The sequence below is a fragment of the Neolamprologus multifasciatus genome, chromosome 18 (assembly GCF_963576455.1).
Source record: "Neolamprologus multifasciatus chromosome 18, fNeoMul1.2, whole genome shotgun sequence".
NCBI lineage: Eukaryota > Metazoa > Chordata > Actinopteri > Cichliformes > Cichlidae > Neolamprologus > Neolamprologus multifasciatus.
Window position 1 is genome coordinate 4,667,907 of NC_140456.1, and position 20,789 is coordinate 4,688,695.

At 44.0% G+C, this 20,789-nt stretch overlaps 1 protein-coding gene and 1 pseudogene across 1 annotated transcript; one reads left to right on the plus strand and one right to left on the minus strand.

The window, feature by feature from the left end:
- Window positions 1-14,158: 14,158 nt before the first annotated feature.
- On the plus strand, window positions 14,159-16,294 carry LOC146497127 (tripartite motif-containing protein 16-like). Its single transcript, XM_085140786.1, has one exon. The coding sequence runs from the start codon at window positions 14,457-14,459 to the stop codon at window positions 16,107-16,109; it is 1,653 nt and encodes a 550-aa protein (XP_084996912.1). The 5' UTR covers window positions 14,159-14,456; the 3' UTR covers window positions 16,110-16,294.
- A 3,467-nt stretch (window positions 16,295-19,761) lies between these two features.
- On the minus strand, window positions 19,762-20,579 carry LOC146497128 (cell division cycle protein 23 homolog pseudogene; annotated as a pseudogene).
- Window positions 20,580-20,789: the final 210 nt, after the last annotated feature.

Genomic DNA, 20,789 nt, shown 5'->3' on the forward strand with positions numbered 1-20,789 from the left:
CTGCGTGTTCCTCCTGTGTCTAAAATCTATTTCCATTATGAATCAGGAAACTGTTTGCACCAATCATAAAGGCAATAAAATACGTCACACACTAAGAAATAACAAAAAGGAATTGTGGATTTCAAGGAGATTTTTCCCTCGTTTTTTGAAATCATAAGAATACAAACTAATGCAAGACTGTCATGTTTTCATAAGTTTGTAGAGACACTGTTCTGTTGTATTCTAGGACATCAGTCACTTTTTAAATGCATGCTACTCCTCCTCCTCATCATCATCATCATCAGCACCCATGACCTCCTTTTAGTCTTTGTTTTGTTATTTTTCAGAGTTCAGGAGACGTTCTTATGGGATTTCCACAGTGTACAAGTACTGTTTAGACCCTTTACCTAAAAGAAAAGAGTAAAGTACAAAGTAGATTTACTCACTGCAGGAAAATAATGCCTCAATCTGATATATTGTCTTATATAAAAAACTGAAAGTGATGCATCAAAGTGTAAGCAGCATTTTCCTGTTACAGCTGGTCTAGATGGAACTGATCTGAGGATTTAGTGTTTGTGTTATTACGAGTGCTAAACAGATGGTACAGTGGACACATGTGTGACTCCTGTGATTAAAGCATCTTTCTTTCAGCTTAACGAGTGAACCGTCAGCTCGTTCAAACACACGTTAAAGTCCGTTTGGCTCGACACCACCGAACAGAGGCAGCAATATAACATAGCTAACATTAACAGTGCAGTGAATCCTGCTTGTGCCGTCATATTCAGGACTGCAAACCGACTATTGAACGGCGTATATTTTACAGTAAAGGCTTTAAAACAAAGTAAGTACAAACATCACTAATGTCACATAACTTTGCCGACATGTGGCCAACAGTAATGTTTTAATGTTCTTCATTATTAAACATTCACACATAAATAAGTGACATAATATTCAGTACTTACTTTTAAAAGTTTACTCTTCGCCGCTCCGCTTCTGCTGTTTTTTTTGGTAAAATTATCCACACCCACCGCCGCGCTGTGCATTCTGGGATATGTTGGGCCACGAAGTCTACACCGCCACATCCTTAAAATTCAGGGAAATGAAGGACGCATTTGAGGGCCGCATTTCGAGCAGCCTTCGAATTGGAACAGCCTTCGTCGCATCGCTGTGACGTAATCGGCCTTAAAATGCGGCCTTTAAACCACGTTACCCAGCATGCCACGGGGCCATGATTTACAGCCCAGTGCCAGAAAAGTAGCTGTGATTACCCACCTGGCACTGTGCATAACGTCAGCAACTTGAGAAGGCAGACACTTGAATGCGGTGACCGGCCAGACAGTCGTACACGGAGAAGGGCAGCGAGGGCTCGCGTTAGCCTGGTGAGTCAGGTCCCCAGGAGAGTCGATCACAGGAAAAACGATAAAATCCAGGTTTTCCAGGCTAAAAATTAAAACAGAGCTAAGCAAACGAACACATACACAGAGAGCAGCGGCAGAAAGACACGCCAGCGCACGCTCACCCGGAAACACGACCTCAGTACTTTCGGTGTAATTATCTAATTAAATAATTACATGTGGCATTAATTAAACAAAATTAGAAATATATAAATAAATAATTTATTAAATGTTTTAAATTAAATGAATGGGCATTTAAATAATTATTACAATATTTATTTAATTAATTCATTACAATTTTAAATAGTTAATGAAATCTTAATTAATTGTTTAATGGTGTCTTTAATTAAGTCATTTTGTCACTCCTGGCTCTCCATACCCTTGGTCTGTCGCAAACAGGTAATCAAGAAGGAGACAGACTCGGAGGATGAGTCACAGGACGAAGGCACCGTAACAGAGGGAGAGGTGAGGTAGAGCGGGGAAGACGATTATGGGTGGAAAACTAATACGGATGGGTCTTACGTACAGGTGGAGGAGAGACGCTCGGGAGGAGGGAGTGGATAGCTGAGTGGGTGTCCAGTTGAGACATGGAGGAGTGGTGCCAGGGGCAGATCTAGAGAAATTTCCCTAGGATGGCATAAGGGTGGCATGAAAATCAAATGGGGTGGCAAAATCAAAGCCTTTTTTTTCAAACACCTATGCAGGCGGTTACATATGGTTAAAATGATTCAAATGCATTAAGTATACACATGTTTCATATAAACGTAGTCTATAACTTAATTATTTTCAGTTACACAAAACATGTGAATTTTGATTTTATGTGCTGTATAGCCTGTATAGTAAATAAATATGTAGCCCAATAAGTATACAATCCAGAAAGCTACACAACATGGGGCGGTTCATTGACAAACACGAGTCTAACTTAAGTTTCACACTGTTTTTTGTTAGAAAAATAATCAAATTGTGACTTAAATTTACACAAAATGTCAGAAATCTGCACTGTCATGAACGAAAACTGAAACCTAATTTTTCATAATTTGTTGGGTTTACCTTCTGAGGTCCAAAATATAACAGGACACTTTGGACTCCTTTTCATTTTACGGTGAGTTGTATTTCACCTTTAAATTGTTTCTTTTAATTTTTTTTCCTGGCCTTGTTTGGTATCATTTTTTTCAGCACAACCTCGTGTGTCTGAATTTGGTTGTTTTTTCATTGACATATAGAATAACTGATCTGAAATCACAGAAAAACATAAAATCCTAGTAGTAATTTACTCTAAAAACCCTAGACATTTTTATTAAATTATTTTATAACTTCCATGGCAAATTGGTCCTGGGTGAGGGACCAGACAAAGAGCGATTCAGAAGACCCCTATGAAAAAAACACCGAGGGAACAGTTTACCCTGCCCGGGATAGGGTTACCGGGGCCCCGCCCTGGAGCCAGGCCCGGGGAGGGTGCCCGAGGGCGAGCGTCTGGTGGCCGGGCCTTAGTCCATGGGGCCCGGCCGGGCACAGCCCGAAGAGGAGACATGGGCCCATCCTCCCGCAGGCCCACCACCCGCAGGAGGCGCCATAGGGGTTGGGTGCATTGTGTGCCGGGTGGCGGCCAGGAGCGGAGGCCCTGGCGGACTGACCCCCGGCTGCCAAGACTGGCAATAGGGACATGGAATGTCACCTCTCTGGTGGGGAAGGAGCCTGAGTTAGTGCGTGAGGTTGAGAGGTACCGGCTAGATATAGTCGGGCTCACCTCTACGCACGGCTTGGGCTCTGGAACCAGTCTCCTGGAGAGGGGCTGGACTCTGTCTCAGTCTGGAGTTGCCCCTGGTGAGAGGCGGCGGGCTGGGGTGGGTATTCTAATATCCCCTCGGCTTGCTGCCGGTACGTTGGGGTTTTTCCCGGTGGACGAGAGGGTTTGTTCCCTGCGCCTTAGGGTCGGGGAACGGGTCCTGACTGTCGTCTGCGCTTATGCGCCGAGTGGCAGTTCGGAGTACCCAGCCTTCTTAGAGTCCCTGGGGGGGGGTGCTGGAAGGTGCTCCACCTGGAGACTCTGTTGTCCTGCTGGGAGACTTCAATGCTCACGTGGGTAACGACAGCGAGACCTGGAGGGGCGTGATTGGGAGGAACGGCCTCCCTGATCTGAACCCGAGCGGTGCTTTGTTATTGGACTTCTGTGCTAATCACAGTTTGGCCATAACGAACACCTTGTTCGAACATAAGAGTGTCCATAAGTGCACGTGGCACCAGGACGCTCTAGGCCGTAGGTCGATGATCGATTTTGTAATCGTATCACCAGACCTGCGACCATATGTTCTGGACACTCGGGTAAAGAGAGGGGCTGAGCTGTCAACTGATCACCACCTGGTGGTGAGTTGGATCAGGTGGCGGGGCAGGACGCTGGACAGACCTGGTGCACCTAAACGCGTAGTGAGGGTGTGCTGGGAACGACTAGCAGAGGCCCCAGTCCGCGAGATCTTCAACGCACACCTCCGGCAGAGCTTCAACAGCATTCCGAGGGAGGCGGGGGACATCGAGTCCGAATGGACCATGTTCAGCGCCTCCATTGCCGAAGCTGCTGCATTGAGCTGCGGCCGCAAGGTGGTTGGTGCCTGCCGTGGTGGTAATCCCCGAACCAAATGGTGGACACCAGAGGTGAAGGGAGCCACCAGGCTGAAGAAGGAGTCCTATCGGGCTTGGTTAACCTGTGGGACTCCGGAGGCAGCCGACAGGTATCGACAGGCCAAGCGGAATGCGGCTCGGGCAGTGGCTGAAGCAAAAACTCGGGTGTGGGAGGAGTTCGGAGAGGCCATGGAAAAAGACTTTCGGACTGCCTTGAAGAGGTTCTGGCAAACCGTCAGGCGTCTCAGGAGGGGAAAGCGGTGCTCTACCTGCACTGTGTATAGTGCTGGCAGAGCGCTGCTGACGTCGACTGAGAAAATTGTCAGGCGGTGGAAGGAATACTTCGAGGACCTCCTTAATCCCACTGACGCGTCTTCCAAGGAGGAAGCAAAGTCTGGGGATGAGGGGAATGACCTGCCAATTTCTGGGGGGGAGGTCACTGAGGCAGTTAAACAACTCCTTGGTGGCAGAGCCCCTGGTGTTGATGAGGTCCGCCCCGAGTTCCTGAAGGCTCTGGACGTTGTAGGGCTGTCCTGGCTGACACGCCTCTGCAATGTTGCGTGGAGATCAGGGGCAGTACCCGTGGATTGGCAGACCGGGGTGGTGGTCCCCATCTTTAAGAAGGGGGACCGGAGGGTGTGTTCCAACTACAGGGGGATCACACTCCTCAGCCTCCCCGGGAAAGTCTATGCCAGGGTGCTGGAAAGGAGAGTTCGTCCGCTAGTCGAACCTCTGATGCAGGAGGAACAATGCGGTTTTCGTCTTGGTCGCGGAACACTGGACCAGCTCTTCATCCTCTCGAGGATACTTGAGGGTGCATGGGAGTTTGCCCAACCAGTCTACATGTGTTTTGTGGACTTGGAGAAGGCGTTCGACCGTGTCCCTCGGGGTGTCCTGTGGGAGGTGTTGCGGGAGTATGGGGTGTCTGGCCCATTGCTACGGGCCATTCGATCCCTATACAACCGTTGCAAGAGCTTGGTTCGCATTGCCGGCAATAAGTCGGACTCGTTCCCGGTGGGTGATGGGCTCCGCCAGGGCTGCCCTTTGTCACCGGTTCTGTTCATAATTTTTATGGACAGGATTTCTAGGCGCAGCCAAGTGGCGGAGGGCTTTCGCTTTGGTGGCCTCAGGATCTCATCTCTGATCTTTGCGGATGATATGGTTCTGTTGGCTTCATCGGGTGAGGGCCTCCAGCTCGCACTGGAGCGGTTCGCAGCCGAGTGTGAAGCAGCGGGAATGAGGATCAGCACCTCCAAATCTGAGGCCATGGTTCTCAGCCGGAAAAGGGTGGAGTGCCCACTCCGGGTCGGGGATGAGGTCCTGCCCCAAGTGGAGGAGTTCAAGTATCTCGGAGTCTTGTTCACGAGTGATGGGAGAAGGGAGCCGGAGATCGACAGACGGATTGGGGCTGCAGCTGCAGTAATGCAGACGCTGCACCGGTCCGTCGTGGTGAAGAGGGAGCTGAGTGTAAAAGCGAAGCTCTCAATTTACCGGTCGATCTACGTCCCTACCCTCACCTATGGCCACGAGCTGTGGGTAGTGACCGAAAGAACGAGATCGCGGATACAAGCGGCGGAAATGAGCTTCCTCCGAAGGGTGGCTGGCATCTCCCTTAGAGATAGGGTGAGAAGTTCGGCCATCCGGGAGGGGCTCAGAGTAGAGCCGCTGCTGCTCCACATCGAAAGGAGCCAGTTGAGGTGGTTTGGGCATCTGGTAAGGATGCCCCCTGGGCGCCTCCTGGGTGAGGTGTTCCAGGCATGTCCCACCGGGAGGAGGCCCCGGGGCAGACCCAGGACACGCTGGAGAGATTATATCTCTCGGCTGGCCTGGGAACGCCTTGGTGTTCCCCCGGATGAGCTGGAGGAGGTGGCTGGGGAGAGGGATGTCTGGGCCTCTTTGCTTAGGCTGCTGCCCCCACGACCCGGCCCCGGATAAAGCGGATGAAGATGGATGGATGGATGGATGGATGGATTTTATAACTTGAAATGAAAAACTTTTGCGAGATCTCGCAAACGTAACTCGGGATCTCGCAAAAGTTGAATTCCAACAATGGCGGCAGCTACTTAGTTGTAATATTACTCTTTCTGGGTCACAAAATTAGCTTTCAAGATATTTTGAGGCGTGAATGTAGCTGTGTAAACGTCAAATATCTGCTCGATTTACAAGACATCACATATTTGCAAAAGTGCTCCGACGTTTTCGGAGACGTCTGACACCCACCATCTCGAAGCAAACAGGAGGTCGAGACCTACTATAGCCGGGGGGGAACACCGCTCTCCCGGCACATCGTGCCTCGACCTCCCGGTCGGCTTCGAGCTGGCGGCCTCTGAATGCGGCTAAAACTTTTGCGAGATCTCGCAAAAGTTTATCTTAATTTTTTTTCTCCCATGTCCCTTGCGGGGCTCCGTAAAATATAAATGGGACATTTTGCAAATTTATGTACAAATTTTTTAAACATATACAACTATTATTCTAAAAAGGAAGGCCTGAAACCAGGAGGTTTATCACGCCTTCTGTCTTCCACCAAGGAGACAGCGTTTACATTGCAGTCTGCCTTTGTGGCTTTCATTAGTGCCCTCACTGACACAAAAAACAAAACAATGACTACACAACAGACTAACTACATAAGACAACACAACACACTAACTATACACTCCACGCTGAACGTCACAAATCTCCCACATCTCAAAACTCTCTCTCTTTCTCTCACTCGCTCGCTCTGTCTCTCTGACCTCACTCCCAAAAGTTTCCCCTCTCCCTAAAAAACACAAATGCAACATGTTGACTACATTTTTCCACCAATAGGAAAGACATGTTTTTTTTCTTTCTTTACTATTTTTGTGCCGTCCTTAGAAAATACTTTAAAAACAAAACATGATGGTAGCAAATACCATGTCTTTTATATATATATATATATATATATATGTGTGTGTGTGTGTGTGTGTGTGTGTGTGTGTGTGTGTGTATTTAACACTTAACATGTTATATATTTAGTTTTAAATTCAGTGTTAACTGTATCTAGGTTCAAAGTGTTAATCCTATCTTGTTTTAATAAAGAACACTGTCGTATGTGTAACCCACCTAAAATTTGCCTCATGAAAATGAACTGCTGTTACCAAAGAATGTCAGTAGGTGGCACTATGAGATTGTTTAGTGCTTGTGAACTTGAGTTGAGAACTATAGAGAAGGAGAATTGACCCTGTGCACGAGAAAATGCTAACTTCCTGGTTTGAGACCGGATGTGGGGTTGTACATTTCCGGTAGCTTTACTTTGTGGTCAATCGCTACTGCGAAGATATACTCCACAATCATTTCCACAACTCGAAAACGGAAAGATCGCGTTAAGTTACAAAGAGCAGAAGGTGGGAACACTCACCACTGATGTGTCATAAAAAAATCTAATGATCAATTTTGACGTTTAAAGAGTTTAGATCGATCAGTTGTTTACATCACTCAACACAAGCAGAACTGCATTACTGCAGCAGAAGACACATCGTCCACATTCAGAAGCACATCTCTGTATAGTGACTGGTCTTATGATTTAAACAGGCAAATGTTCAGCATTCAAACTACAGGTGAACAATAGTCAAACCAGATGTTTCCCTTATGTCGAGATCAGCTAGTCAAGTACACACCTACACAGCATGTTAACAAACCGTGAAAAAGAGCCACACAAAAAATGAATGATTGCTGGTAACGGTTTCTATACATTAGTATGTATGAAGGTATGTTGTGACTTACTTTCAAAATTACAGTGGTCCCTCGCTATAACGAGGTTCACCTTTCACCTCGCTGTTTCGCAGATTTTTTAGTTCAAGTTTGCATGCTTTTTTTTACATCACATTGTGTCCTGCGTCCTGATCGCTGCAGACGATCTCCTCCGTGACGTCTCTCCTGTACAGTACAGAATTGCCGCATCGATCCCTGGCAGTGTGACTCTGAAGTGCAGTGCTGTATGTCCACGATGTCCACGAAACGTTTTGCACAGTCAAAAAATAAAATTGGCTACTTGATTTCACCTATTGCTGGTTATTTTTAGAACATAACACCCAGGATAAACGAGGGACAGCTGAGAAATATAACATTTGAATCCTTTTTGAAACCTTTTCTATTTTGCTCTGAGGCGCAGGGATAAATATCGACATGTCGATGAACATCATTTACAGATATATTGGGTAAATGCCCAAAACATCTATAGAAATGTAAATCGCCGCTTGATTCATTCATTTGCTTAACTTGTTTTGGACCGTAAACCAGGCGCGAATAGGACACCGGAAACAAAGCTCCCCACAGGAGTTTCCGCACAGGAAGTAGCATATGCTAACGTGCACATAGTCAATAGCGCTAAGGCTACGTATGCTGGTAGGAGCTACTCACCGAGTTTTTCTTTAATCCAGACAGATTCACTGGACCGTGTCAGGTCCTGAGTAGAGAGAGTCTGACTGGACGTTGTTACTGGGAGGTGGAGTGGAGAGGGGGAGGAGTTTATGTAGCAGTCGCTTACAAGAGTATCAGCAGAAAAGGATGGGGTAATGAATGTGTGTTTGGACATAATGACAAATCTTGGTCATTATATTGTGACAACAACAGTTATACATTTCGGTACAACAACATTGAAACTCGTGTCTCAGGTCCTCATTCCTCCAGAGTAGGAGTGTACCTGGATCACAGAGCAGGTATTTTGTCCTTCTACAGCGTCTCTGAAACCATGACTCTCCTCCACAGAGTCCAGACCACATTCACTCAGCCGCTCTATGCTGGACTGATGTTTTACTTTAATTTTGGAGTCACAGCTGAGTTGATTAAAGTGAAATAGACTGAAGTCTTTCATATTGTGGGTTTAAATCTGTATTTTAGTTTCATTTTATTTTCTCTCCATCATTTCTGCACAGAGATCAGCTGTCAGTCAAACATTATGGGTGGTACCTCCACATCTTCTAGTTGTTCTCTTGATGTTTCTGAGTTTTTAAAGGAGATCTTTCCTGTGACTGTTTATGGAGGCTATCACTGCTCATCATCATTTTGATTTACTAAAATATTTCTCCACATGAAAATGTAAACTTCTCTATCCTCTAAATGTTTCTGGAATATTTGTATTGAAAAATGTCGACATTTCTCTTTATGAGTATGGCAGACCATGTGTGTGTGTTTGTGTTTGTTTTTGTCAAAATCATCAAACAAATGAGGGAAAACTGTGATTTTAATGAATGAATTCATATATTGTGTTGATGTTTTATTGTGTGAATAAACTGGAAGGTTTGACTATAAATCAAACTTAGAATAAAGTCTTTTCTTCTGTCTTCATTCCAGGATCTCACTCAAATCTGATGCAGAAAATATGAAACTAATCTGAGAGAATAACTGAAGCAGTTTTCCTCCTGAAGCATCACAAAGTTCAGAGTTCATATTTAGAGCAGAAGATTCAGCAGTCGCTCTGTGACCTTTCAACTTTCTTCACTACAGTATTAGTCATATATAAATCAAAAGAAACTCTATTGTAATCTTTACTATATCTAGTGCAGCATATAGAGAGACAAGACTATGGGGCTCCAGTTAGATCAGTGCAAAAAAAAAAAAGGCAATAAATAGATACAGAAAGGAGAAAAATAAATAAATAAAAGCTTAAGTCTAAGGTGATCAGAATACATTTCAATTAGAATTTACAGTTTGTGTCAGTGCTCTGTGTGCGGGCAGGCGGAGATGAGGATCCAAGTGCAGGACTCGAAGACAGAATGCAATTCAAAACCACAACTTTATTGCTGGCAGGAAAACAAAACATGACGTAAACACGGAATCAGAGACCAAAAACACACAGGCATAATCTGAGGGTACGACGCGACACTAAGCACAGGAAAACACAGGGCTAATATACACAGGGTGATAATCAGGGAAAGGGCAACAGGAGGGAGACACAGCTGGGAGAAATTGGACTAACGAGACAGGGGAGCAGTAGAACTGAACACACTCACATGAGACAGACCTTCACAATAAAACAGGAAACAAGAAACCACAAAACAAAGACGCAGACAGAATACAACACATGGAACTCAAACAATACATGAAACAACAAATCCTTAAACACGGATAAACAGAAACATGAAACTCTAATAATAATAATCATCATCACCACCACCACCACCACTACAAGAGAATAAGAAAACAATCCATAATGCAAAAACACACCAAAACATAACAACTCAAAATACTGGGTCAAACTGACCCAGGTGGTCCAGGTGAGGTTGTCTGAGATGTGAACTCCCAGGAACTTGATGCTGGTAACAGTCTCTACCGTGGAACCATGAATCCTGAGTGGTGTGTGAGTGGAAAATAGTCTGTTGGATATTAAAGCAGCATTTATTAGAGTAAGAACAGATACTTGTGTCCTTCATTTGATCCCCGTCAATTTACAGAAGACTTAAGGACCCTTTAACTTCTAACATACAGCTGCATGTTTACAATTTTATTATTTATTGATTTATTTCTAGCAAAGCGAGACTTTACTGATTAAAGACATATAATGAACATCACGTCAAAGCTGATGAACAATAACCGCACCTCTTCCCAAACATATAATACATCACAGTACAGAGGGCAATTTCTGGGTGCTTGAATTTTGCAGGTTTAACTTTTCTTCTTTTTTGTTTTTTAAATATTTATTAATAATTATTTATTCTAATGTCTGTGTTTGTGATGCAGCAGTTGCCTTATCTTATCTTTGATCTTATCTGAAGTTCAAAAGCTCTTTTTTCAAACAATCAGAAGCCAGTATTCTAAAGAGTTCATATTTATTTCATTCAGGTGAATATTTAAATTTAAACTACAGACTGTCTCAACCAATGGTTTCAAACTGATCCTGAGTGAGTACATCTAAAATAAAGAAATAAAAACTGGCTCCTTTTACATTTGTATTACTGTTACTTTCTGAAAAAGACTCACATGAAGCAGATTTATCACAAGCAAACATCAAGACACATCCTTCATGGCTTAAAGTTGCAGTGGGACTCTTTCGCCATCTGGTGGTTGTACAATTTTCTCTCTTCTCTTATTTGTTGTGTGTGATCAGAAAAATTCTGGAGAAGATGAGCCTGCAGGGGAAAGTCACCCCCTGCAGGCCAGAAGGAGATAGAATAGAATAGAATAATCCTTTAATTGTCCCACAAGGGGAAATTTGGTTGTAACAGCAGCCAAAAAGACAAATATACTACAAACAGTACACAGGACACGGAACGGAAACATACACAATTTTTCTTACATATTTACATTAAGGACAATGGTTACTATAAACAGAGAGTACTGTACAGTTATTAAATTAAATAAAAATAACTACAGGTAAGAGGCAAACCAGGTTGTAGTGCGAATCGGTTAATTAACTTATTGCAGTTACAGCATTGATGTAAACATCTATGTTTGTTGGGAGCAGTTCAGATTGTACAGTCTGACAGCTGCAGGGAGGAAGGACCTGCGCAAACGCTCCTTCATGCATCGAGGATGCAGCAGTCTGTCACTGAAGGAGCTCTGCAGTTCAGCAACATCTACATGCATGGGGTGGGAGATTCTGTCCATCAGAGATGTTATTTTGGCCAGAGTCCTTCTGTCTCCCACCACCTGCACTGGGTCCAGGGTGCATCCCAGAACAGAGCTGGCCTTCTTGATGAGTTTATCCAACCTCTTCCTCTCAGCTGCCGATAAACTGCTGCTCCAACATACCACACTGTAAAAAATGACAGATGCCACCACAGAGTCATAGAAGGTCTTTAAAAGCGCTCCCTGGACTCCAAATGACCTCAGCCGCCTCAGCAGGTAGAGTCTGCTCTGACCCTTCCTGTAAAGAGCATCAGTGTTGTGGCTCCAGTCCAGTTTATTATTCAGGTGAACACCCAGGTACCTATAAGAGTCCACTATCTCAATGTCCACTCCCTGGATGTTCACCGGTGTCAGTGTGGTGGGTCTGTGTCTCCGGAAGTCCACCACCAACTCCTTCGTTTTCCCGGCGTTGATCAGCAGGTGGTTCTGCTGACACCAGTCAACAAAGTCCAGAGTCCACTGTCTGTACTCTGAGTCGTCCTCACCTGTGATGAGGCCGACTATGGCAGAGTCGTCAGAGAACTTCTGTAGGTGGCAGCGTGGGGAGTTGATGGAGAAGTCTGCAGTGTAGAGGGTGAAGAGGAACGGTGCCAGCACAGTTCCCTGTGGGGCCCCCGTACTGCAGACCAGCGTGTCAGAGACACAGCCCTGTGACCTCACATACTGTGGACGTTCTGTGAGGTAGTCCAGTATCCACTGGGACATGTGGTGGTCCACTCCTGATAGCTCCAGCTTGTCTCTCAGAAGTCGTGGCTGGATGGTGTTAAAAGCACTGGAGAAATCAAAGAACATGATCCTCACAGTGCTTCCAGGCTTCTCCAGGTGAGTCAGAGCTCGGTGCAGGAGGTAGATGATGGCGTCCTCCACCCCAATGCCAGGCTGGTAAGCAAACTGCAGCGGATCCAATGAAGACCTCACCAGGGGGTGCAGATGGTTTAGAACCAACCTCTCGAGGGTCTTCATCAGATGCGATGTCAGGGCTACCGGCCGGTAGCTGCTGAGGTCCTTGGGATGGGAGGTCTTTGGTACCGGTACCACACAAGAGGTCTTCCACAGCTGTGGTACAGACTTGCACAGAGATGGTAAAATTATGATGACTAATAACGGAGATGAAGACATCAGACGATGAGGACAGGGAGGAACAGGTGTTTAAATGCACCAAGGAGAAACTCAGAAGGAACTCGGGACAACTGGAGACATTTAAGGATGCAGGGACTGACAGAGACAGGGAAGAAGTCTCATCGTGACGAGTAAAGTTTATCTTGCCTGGCTGGGCAGCTCTCTGGGTGCTCAGCCCCCCCAAAGCTCTGATCCTAGAATCGCCCCTGGTCTCAGGAATGGAGAACTGATTATAGTAGGTGGAGAACCGTGCTGCAGTGGAAGAATTTAACAAACGAAATGTCTTAGCAGGGACATTCCCCCTGAATTCATTTCTAGATAAAGAGATGTCAAACAGAACCGGCATATGATCAGAGAAAACAGGATCAGAGACTTTCAGATTAAAAACAGGCAATGAGTGCACTACAACCAGATCGAGAGTGTGGCCAGACTGTTGCATGGGTGCAGACACACATCGAACTAAATTAAAAGAATCAGTAAGATTCAAAAAGTCTTAAACCATGGGCTTATCTGGACAGCACACATGAATATTAAAATCCCCAACAATAAGAAAGGAGTCATATTTTATCGTGACTTCAGTTAGAAATGCAGCAAATTCCTTTATAAAGTCCTTACTGTATTTTGGGGCCCTGTATATTATTGTGCACAGTACAGGCAGAGAACAGGCTATAGAGACTGAAAATGTGATGTCATTTGGGGGTAAAAACGCAAAGGATTGTGGGAACGAGTAGCAAGCGGTACTAGCGCACGCAGGCGCACAGCGATAAAAAGTTACACAAAAAATGGCAAAAGCTGTTGTATTATTAACTGCAATAGTGGCACCAGATACGTATAGGATGGCTTACGAAGATGCCAGGAAAAAGGGGGGCGACAGGCAACGCCAGGGACAGCAAATCCAAACGCCAGACAGGCCTTCAATTTCACTAATCTCCCACTCCGTTTGCCGCGACGGCGACCTCGCTTCCGCAGAGATGGCACAGGTACAGGTGAGTAGGAACCAACGACAGGAGTGGAGGCGGTATTTTGTGTGTATTTCCCAGTCGACACAACGGCGTATTGGGAGATAGTCGAAGATCAAGTAAAACTTGGCGATCATAGAGCAGCAGGGAGTCTACATCATAGCAGAATAAAAACATTAAAACAGAAATTTGGAGGAACAGACAGCAAGACATACACATCGGCACCATCTTCGATCCAGCAATCTGCAATTTTCTGTTTGATTTAGTGGAGTCAGTTGTTCCCATGCATCATTCTGTAAGTGTGAGAATGAACTAAGATTAGAAAATGTCAAAATATAAAGTGTGATTTATTTTTATTCATCACAGCATCCTAAACTTTGCTGAACTTTTTGAAATATAAAATGAACTCGCTGAGTGTTGACTGTCATAACTCAAGAAAAGTTGAACTGGGCTGACCCAGTTGAAACTAATTTTAACAGTTTAAACCAGTTATACCAGTTTACCTGCGTCAGACTTGTTACTGCATGCTGTAACCAAACATACCACACCCTGCATCATGTGATTGGCTCTTGGTCGCTCTGTAAGAATATTTCTTTAGTGCCTCCCTTCACAGATGTGTCTGTATCAGGATGGGTCTAAACAACATGGTGTAAATGCAGTTGCTGGTGAGCCTCATTTCCTGTAGGAGGTGAAAAAGAGCAGAGATCTGTTTCCCTTCAGAGCACAGAGGTTGTTTCTGTTCAGAGGAAGTGAAACTGTCTGACAGTCACTGAGAGACGGTGAAACGGCACAGCACACGAATCAAATGGATCAAACAAAAATCTGCTGTTCAGTCTGTTTGGATCTACTGAAGGATCCGGTGACTATTCCCTGTGGACACAGCTACTGCATGAACTGTATTAAAAGCTTCTGGGATGAAGAGGAAAAGAAGAAAATCTACAGCTGCCCTCAGTGCCGGAGGACTTTCACAGCGAGGCCTGTCCTGGAGAAAAACACCATGTTAGCAGATTTAGTGGAGGAGCTGAAGAAGACTGGACTCCAAGCTGCTCCTGCTGATCACTGCTATGCTGGACCTGAAGATGTGGCCTGTGATGTCTGCACTGGAAGAAAAATTAAAGCCTTCAAGTCCTGTTTGATGTGTTTGGTCTCTTACTGTGAGAAACACCTTCAGCCTCATTTTATATCCTCCGCATTTGAAACACACAAGCTGGTGGAGCCCTCCAAGAAGCTCCAGGAGAACATCTGCTCTCGTCATGATGAGGTGATGAAGATGTTCTGCCGTACTGATCAGCAGAGTATCTGTTATCTCTGCTCTGTGGATGAACATAAAGGCCACGACACAGTCTCAGCTGCAGCAGAAAGGACTGAGAGGCAGAGAGTGCTGGAGGTGAGTCGACAAAACATCCAGCAGAGAATCCAGGACAGAGAGAAAGATGTGAAGCTGCTTCAACAGGAGGTGGAGGCCATCAATCAGTCTGGTGATCAAACAGTGGAGCACAGTGAGAAGATCTTCACTGAGCTGATCCATCTCATCCAGAAAAGAAGCTCTGATGTGAAGCAGCAGATCAGATCCCAGCAGGAAACTGAAGTGAGTCGAGTCAAAGAGCTTCAGGAGAAGCTGGAGCAGGAGATCACTGAGCTGAAGAGGAAAGATGCTGAGCTGAAGCAGCTCTCACACACAGAGGATCACATCCAGTTTCTACACAACTACCCCTCACTGTCAGCACTCAGTGAGTCTACAGACTCATCCAGCATCAATATCCGTCCTCTGAGCTACTTTGAGGATGTGACAGCAGCTGTGTCAGAGCTCAGAGATAAACTACAGGACATTCTGAGAGAGGAATGGACAAACATCTCACTGACAGTCACTGAAGTGGATGTTTTACTGTCAGATCCACCAGAGCCAAAGACCAGAGCTGGATTCTTAAAATATTCATGTGAAATCACACTGGATCCAAACACAGCACACAAAGAGCTGTTATCATCAGAGGGGAACAGAAAAGTAACATTAATGAAACAACAACAATCTTATTCTGATCATCCAGACAGATTCATTTGGTGGTGGCAGGTCCTGAGTAGAGAGAGTCTGACTGGACGTTGTTACTGGGAGGTGGAGTGGAGAGGGATAGGAGGTTATGTAGCAGTCGCATACAAGAATATCAGCAGAAAAGGAGGTAATGAATGTGGATTTGGACATAATGACAAATCTTGGTCATTAGATTGTGACAACAACAGTTATACATTTTGGTACAACAACATTGAAACTTGTGTCTCAGGTCCTCGTTCCTCCAGAGTAGGAGTGTACCTGGATAACAGAGCAGGTATTTTGTCCTTCTACAGCGTCTCTGAAACCATGACTCTCCTCCACAGAGTCCAGACCACATTCACTCAGCCGCTCTATGCTGGACTGGGGGTTTGTTTTTTTGGAGACACTGCTGAGTTGATTAAAGTGAAATAGACTGAAGTCTTTCATATTGTGGGTTTAAATCTGTATTTTAGTTTCATTTTATTTTCTCTCCATCATTTCTGCACAGAGATCAGCTGTCAGTCAAACATTATGGGTGGTACCTCCACATCTTCTAGTTGTTCTCTTGATGTTTCTGAGTTTTTAAAGGAGATCTTTCCTGTGACTGTTTATGGAGGCTATCACTGCTCATCATCATTTTGATTTACTAAAATATTTCTCCACATGAAAATGTAAACTTCTCTATCCTCTAAATGTTTCTGGAATATTTGTATTGAAAAATGTCGACATTTCTCTTTATGAGTATGGCAGACCATGTGTGTGTGTTTGTGTTTGTTTTTGTCAAAATCATCAAACAAATGAGGAAAAACTGTGATTTTAATGAATGAATTCATATATTGTGTTGATGTTTTATTGTGTGAATAAACTGGAAGGTTTGACTATAAATCATATTTGAACAAAGTCTTTTCTTCTGTCTTCATTCCAGGATCTCACTCAAATCTGATGCAGAAAATATGAAACTAATCTGAGAGAATAACTGAAGCAGTTTTCCTCCTGAAGCATCACAAAGTTCAGAGTTCATGTTTAGAGCAGAAGATTCAGCAGTCGCTCTGTGACCTTTCAACTTTCTTCACTAAAACAGCTTCATTACAGAGAAACAAGTCACATTTTCTTGATGTTCTTAAGTCCTTTCAGATGTTTGTAATGGTCCTTGAATGCAGCATCAGTGTCGCAGGTTTAAAAGGTCACTTTCTGTTGTGTTCAAAGATTTCCTTCAGATATGGTCTTTAATCAGTAAAGCCAGTGATACAGCAGTGTCATTAGCTGTGTTATTGGCACCAGGCTGTGTTTATGTATGTATTTAATTCTGTCTGAGGATGTCTTCAGCATGAAATGATCATTTGCTCAGCTGCTGTGTCTCATCTCTTATCAGACATTGGTTGGAACAGAGTTTTGTTGCTGACCATCTGACAAGAGGGTGAAGAAAAGCTTCAGGCTTCATTTGGACACTACGTTGGACAGAAGTCTCCACAAAAATGACTCAGAAACACAAATATTATTAATGAAAGTCCAAATGTCAAAAAGGGGTCATACATGATCCTGAGAAATGTCCTTGAACATTTGAACATGAGTCAGAGGGTTGTCAGGTTTCTACACTGCATCGTGGCATCAAGCCTGAGATGTCTGTGTAAACAAGTATGGAGGACACAAATGCACAGACGCAGTCGAGCTGTTTACTGCTGATGAGGAAGGAAAATAGTCTGTTGGATATTAAAGCAGCATTTATTAGAGTAAGAACAGATACTTGTGTCCTTCATTTGATCCCCGTCAATTTACAGAAGACTTAAGGACCCTTTGACTTCTAACATACAGCTGCATGTTTACAATTTGATTATTTATTTATTTCTAGCAAAGTGAGACTTTACTGATTAAAGACATATAATCAGACATATTACTGTTACTTTCTGAAAAAGACTCACATAAAGCAGATTTATCACAAGCAAACATCAAGACACATCCTTCATGGCTTAAAGTTGCAGTGGGACTCTTTCGCCATCTGGTGGTTGTAACAGTTATGACAACTGTTCCTGCATATATGTCCCTCCTCAGTGTGAAGAAGACTGGACTCCAAGCTGCTCCTGCTGATCACTGCGTGTTCCTCCTGTGTCTAAAATCTATTTCCATTATGAATCAGGAAACTGTTTGCACCAATCATAAAGGCAATAAAATACGTCACACACTAAGAAATAACAAAAAGGAATTGTGGATTTCAAGGAGATTTTTCCCTCGTTTTTTGAAATCATAAGAATACAAACTAATGCAAGACTGTCATGTTTTCATAAGTTTGTAGAGACACTGTTCTGTTGTATTCTAGGACATCAGTCACTTTTTAAATGCATGCTACTCCTCCTCCTCCTCATCATCATCATCATCAGCACCCATGACCTCCTTTTAGTCTTTGTTTTGTTATTTTTCAGAGTTCAGGAGACGTTCTTATGGGATTTCCACAGTGTACAAGTACTGTTTAGACCCTTTACCTAAAAGAAAAGAGTAAAGTACAAAGTAGATTTACTCACTGCAGGAAAATAATGCCTCAATCTGATATATTGTCTTATATGACAAACTGAAAGTGATGCATCAAAGTGTAAGCAGCATTTTCCTGTTACAGCTGGTCTAGATGGAACTGATCTGATCTCCTTTATGTACAGGTAGATATCCAGTGGGTTTGCTAAGGGTCACAGATGAGGGACTGTGTGAGATGTTTAATGGGAAAGGAAATAAAACCATTGTTCCAGACCTGCAGCTAAGATACTCGAGTATCTTCAAATATGAAGCTGAGTATTACTTCCATACTTTCCTCCACTGCTGATGACCTTGTTACCTGCTGCTCCCTGTTAATGATCAGCCTCAGTTCTGATAGTAAACTGTTGGCTCTCGTTCTGTCAGGTTGTTGCTCAGTGACGTCTTGTTTTCATTTTCCTTCTTCTTCAAATGTGTCTTCCTTTAACTCTTTGCTTTTGTTTCTGCTTCAAACACCAAATGATACACGTGCTGCACCTCTGATGGTTTGTCAGAGAGCAGAACAATTTACATTACAGAGAAGATTTTACAGTTGAACATAAACTTTAAATGCATCATGTGTTTCCCATTACTGGCTGACTTGTCCGTGTCTTTTGAAAGGTGATAGTTGTGTATCTTTAATCAGTTAATGCAATATGCTTGACTGAAAGAGCCATCCAGCGGGTCAGATGGAGAATTTTTCATGCCGAATCTGACCCACGAGCCTTATGTTTGACACCCCTCATTTATACCTTTTCTCTAAAAGAACAGATTCAATTACAGTGTGGATTTGCTCACCACAGGAAAAATCATGAATGTGATAAATTGTGTCATATCTGACCTCTAAGCATCATTTTAACTGTCACAACTGGTTAAGATGGAGCTGAACTGACCAGCAGCATGTATAGTTAGATTTTTACTGGTTAGCAAATGTTCACAGATGAATATCAGCGGCTGTGAGATTTTTAATGGGAGTGAAAAAAATGTTACAGTTTCTGGAAACTTTGTTTGAGTTTCTAAAAATTCATTTACATCTGAAGTGGCGCTGAGCAACAGCTGCTTTTTGTGAGAGGGGAAAACAAGTTGTTGTTGTTTTTATTTAAAACTTAACCTGAAGGTTGTGCCACAATTTCAGCTGCAAGAAGTGCAAAACAGCACATAAGTAGAAAAAATTATTATTGATTAAAGTCCCTGAAAGTATAAAGGACAGTTTTACATGTACTTGGATACTTTCAGCTACTCTGCATGACTTTTGTACCCTGCTGCTCCCTGTTAATGATCAAACTCTGACTGACAGTAAACTGTTGGCCATCGTTCTTGTCACGGCTGCGGGGGCAGACGTGTGGTGAGTGTGAGACTGGATCCAGACGCAGGCACCGGCTTGGAAGTGAGCAAGCTTTTATTGTGACTAACAAAACGAACCTGAATGGACGACTCCGGGAGAAAACGCAGGGAAGAAACACAGACGGACTGACAACTAACATGAATGGTAAATGGACTGGTTCTAATATAGCACTTTTCTACTCATCTGAGCACTCAAAGCGCTTTATACAAGTTGTGCATTCACCCATTCACACCCATTCGCACAAGCATATCTCTTTCTAAGTGCTTCATAGCTAACATTCACACACATTCATACGCCGACAGATGCATCGGAGAGCAATTTGGGGTTAGTATCTTGCCCAAGGATATTTGGCATGCAGACTAGGGGAGCCAGGAATCGAACCACCAACCTTCCGATCAGTGGATGACCTGCTCTACCACCTGTGCTACAGCCACCCCCCAAACACAAAAACAAATGCAGTTTATTATGCAAATTCCAACGCAGCCCTCGTCAAGATAACCTTCAGAGCAGTTTCATGTCACAGGATAGATAAATTGTCCATTTTTTTTAAGCCAATGAAGAAGAGAGTTGGTGTCAGGGTGTAAATGAGATGAGGTTCAGGGGAGACACCCTCCTGACTGGAGTGTTGTTGTTTGAGAGTGGTGCAAACAGGTCTGCTGAAGGCATCTCAATCTGATCTCTGACCTGTGAGATCTGCCGCAACAGAGCCTTTCCTTCCTCACGTGCGTCACTGTAGTCACAACAGCGCTGAGCGCAAAGGGATGCCTCATCATAGAGCTTGTTCTTGAAATAGTACTGGCCCAGGTACCGCAGCATGCTCCAGTTGTTCCCCACAAGAGAAAATGTCTTGAATGTAAAGCATGTAACACTGGGCAGCATCATCAGACTCATTCAGCTGTTCGTGGAGCTTTGCCAGTTTGAGCAGAGCCATTTTCTCTACATCTCTGACAGAATATGCTCTCCAGTAACACTTTTTGGCTTCGGCTTGCTGTGACGGTTTTTCGTAGCTTTCACCCAATGCAACGAGAGTCATTCGGCCTGAGCCGGTGAGCCTTTCGATAATAGTACACAGCAAATCCAGCATGTCCAAATTAACACTGTCAGATTTGATTTCAACACTTTTAAAGTGTCTATATGGGTCCACACCAGAGAGTGTTAATTTAACTCTTTTTGGAGAGTTGGTATGTTAACTCTGATTTAGTGTTAAACACCAAATCTCTCTGGAGTTGATAATTTAACACTTGGTGTTAAGAGTTTATATATTAACT

Bases quoted from the DNA above. Each gene is read 5' to 3' on its own strand.
- LOC146497127 (XM_085140786.1), top strand. From the start codon at position 14,457: ATGGATCAAACAAAAATCTGCTGTTCAGTCTGTTTGGATCTACTGAAG.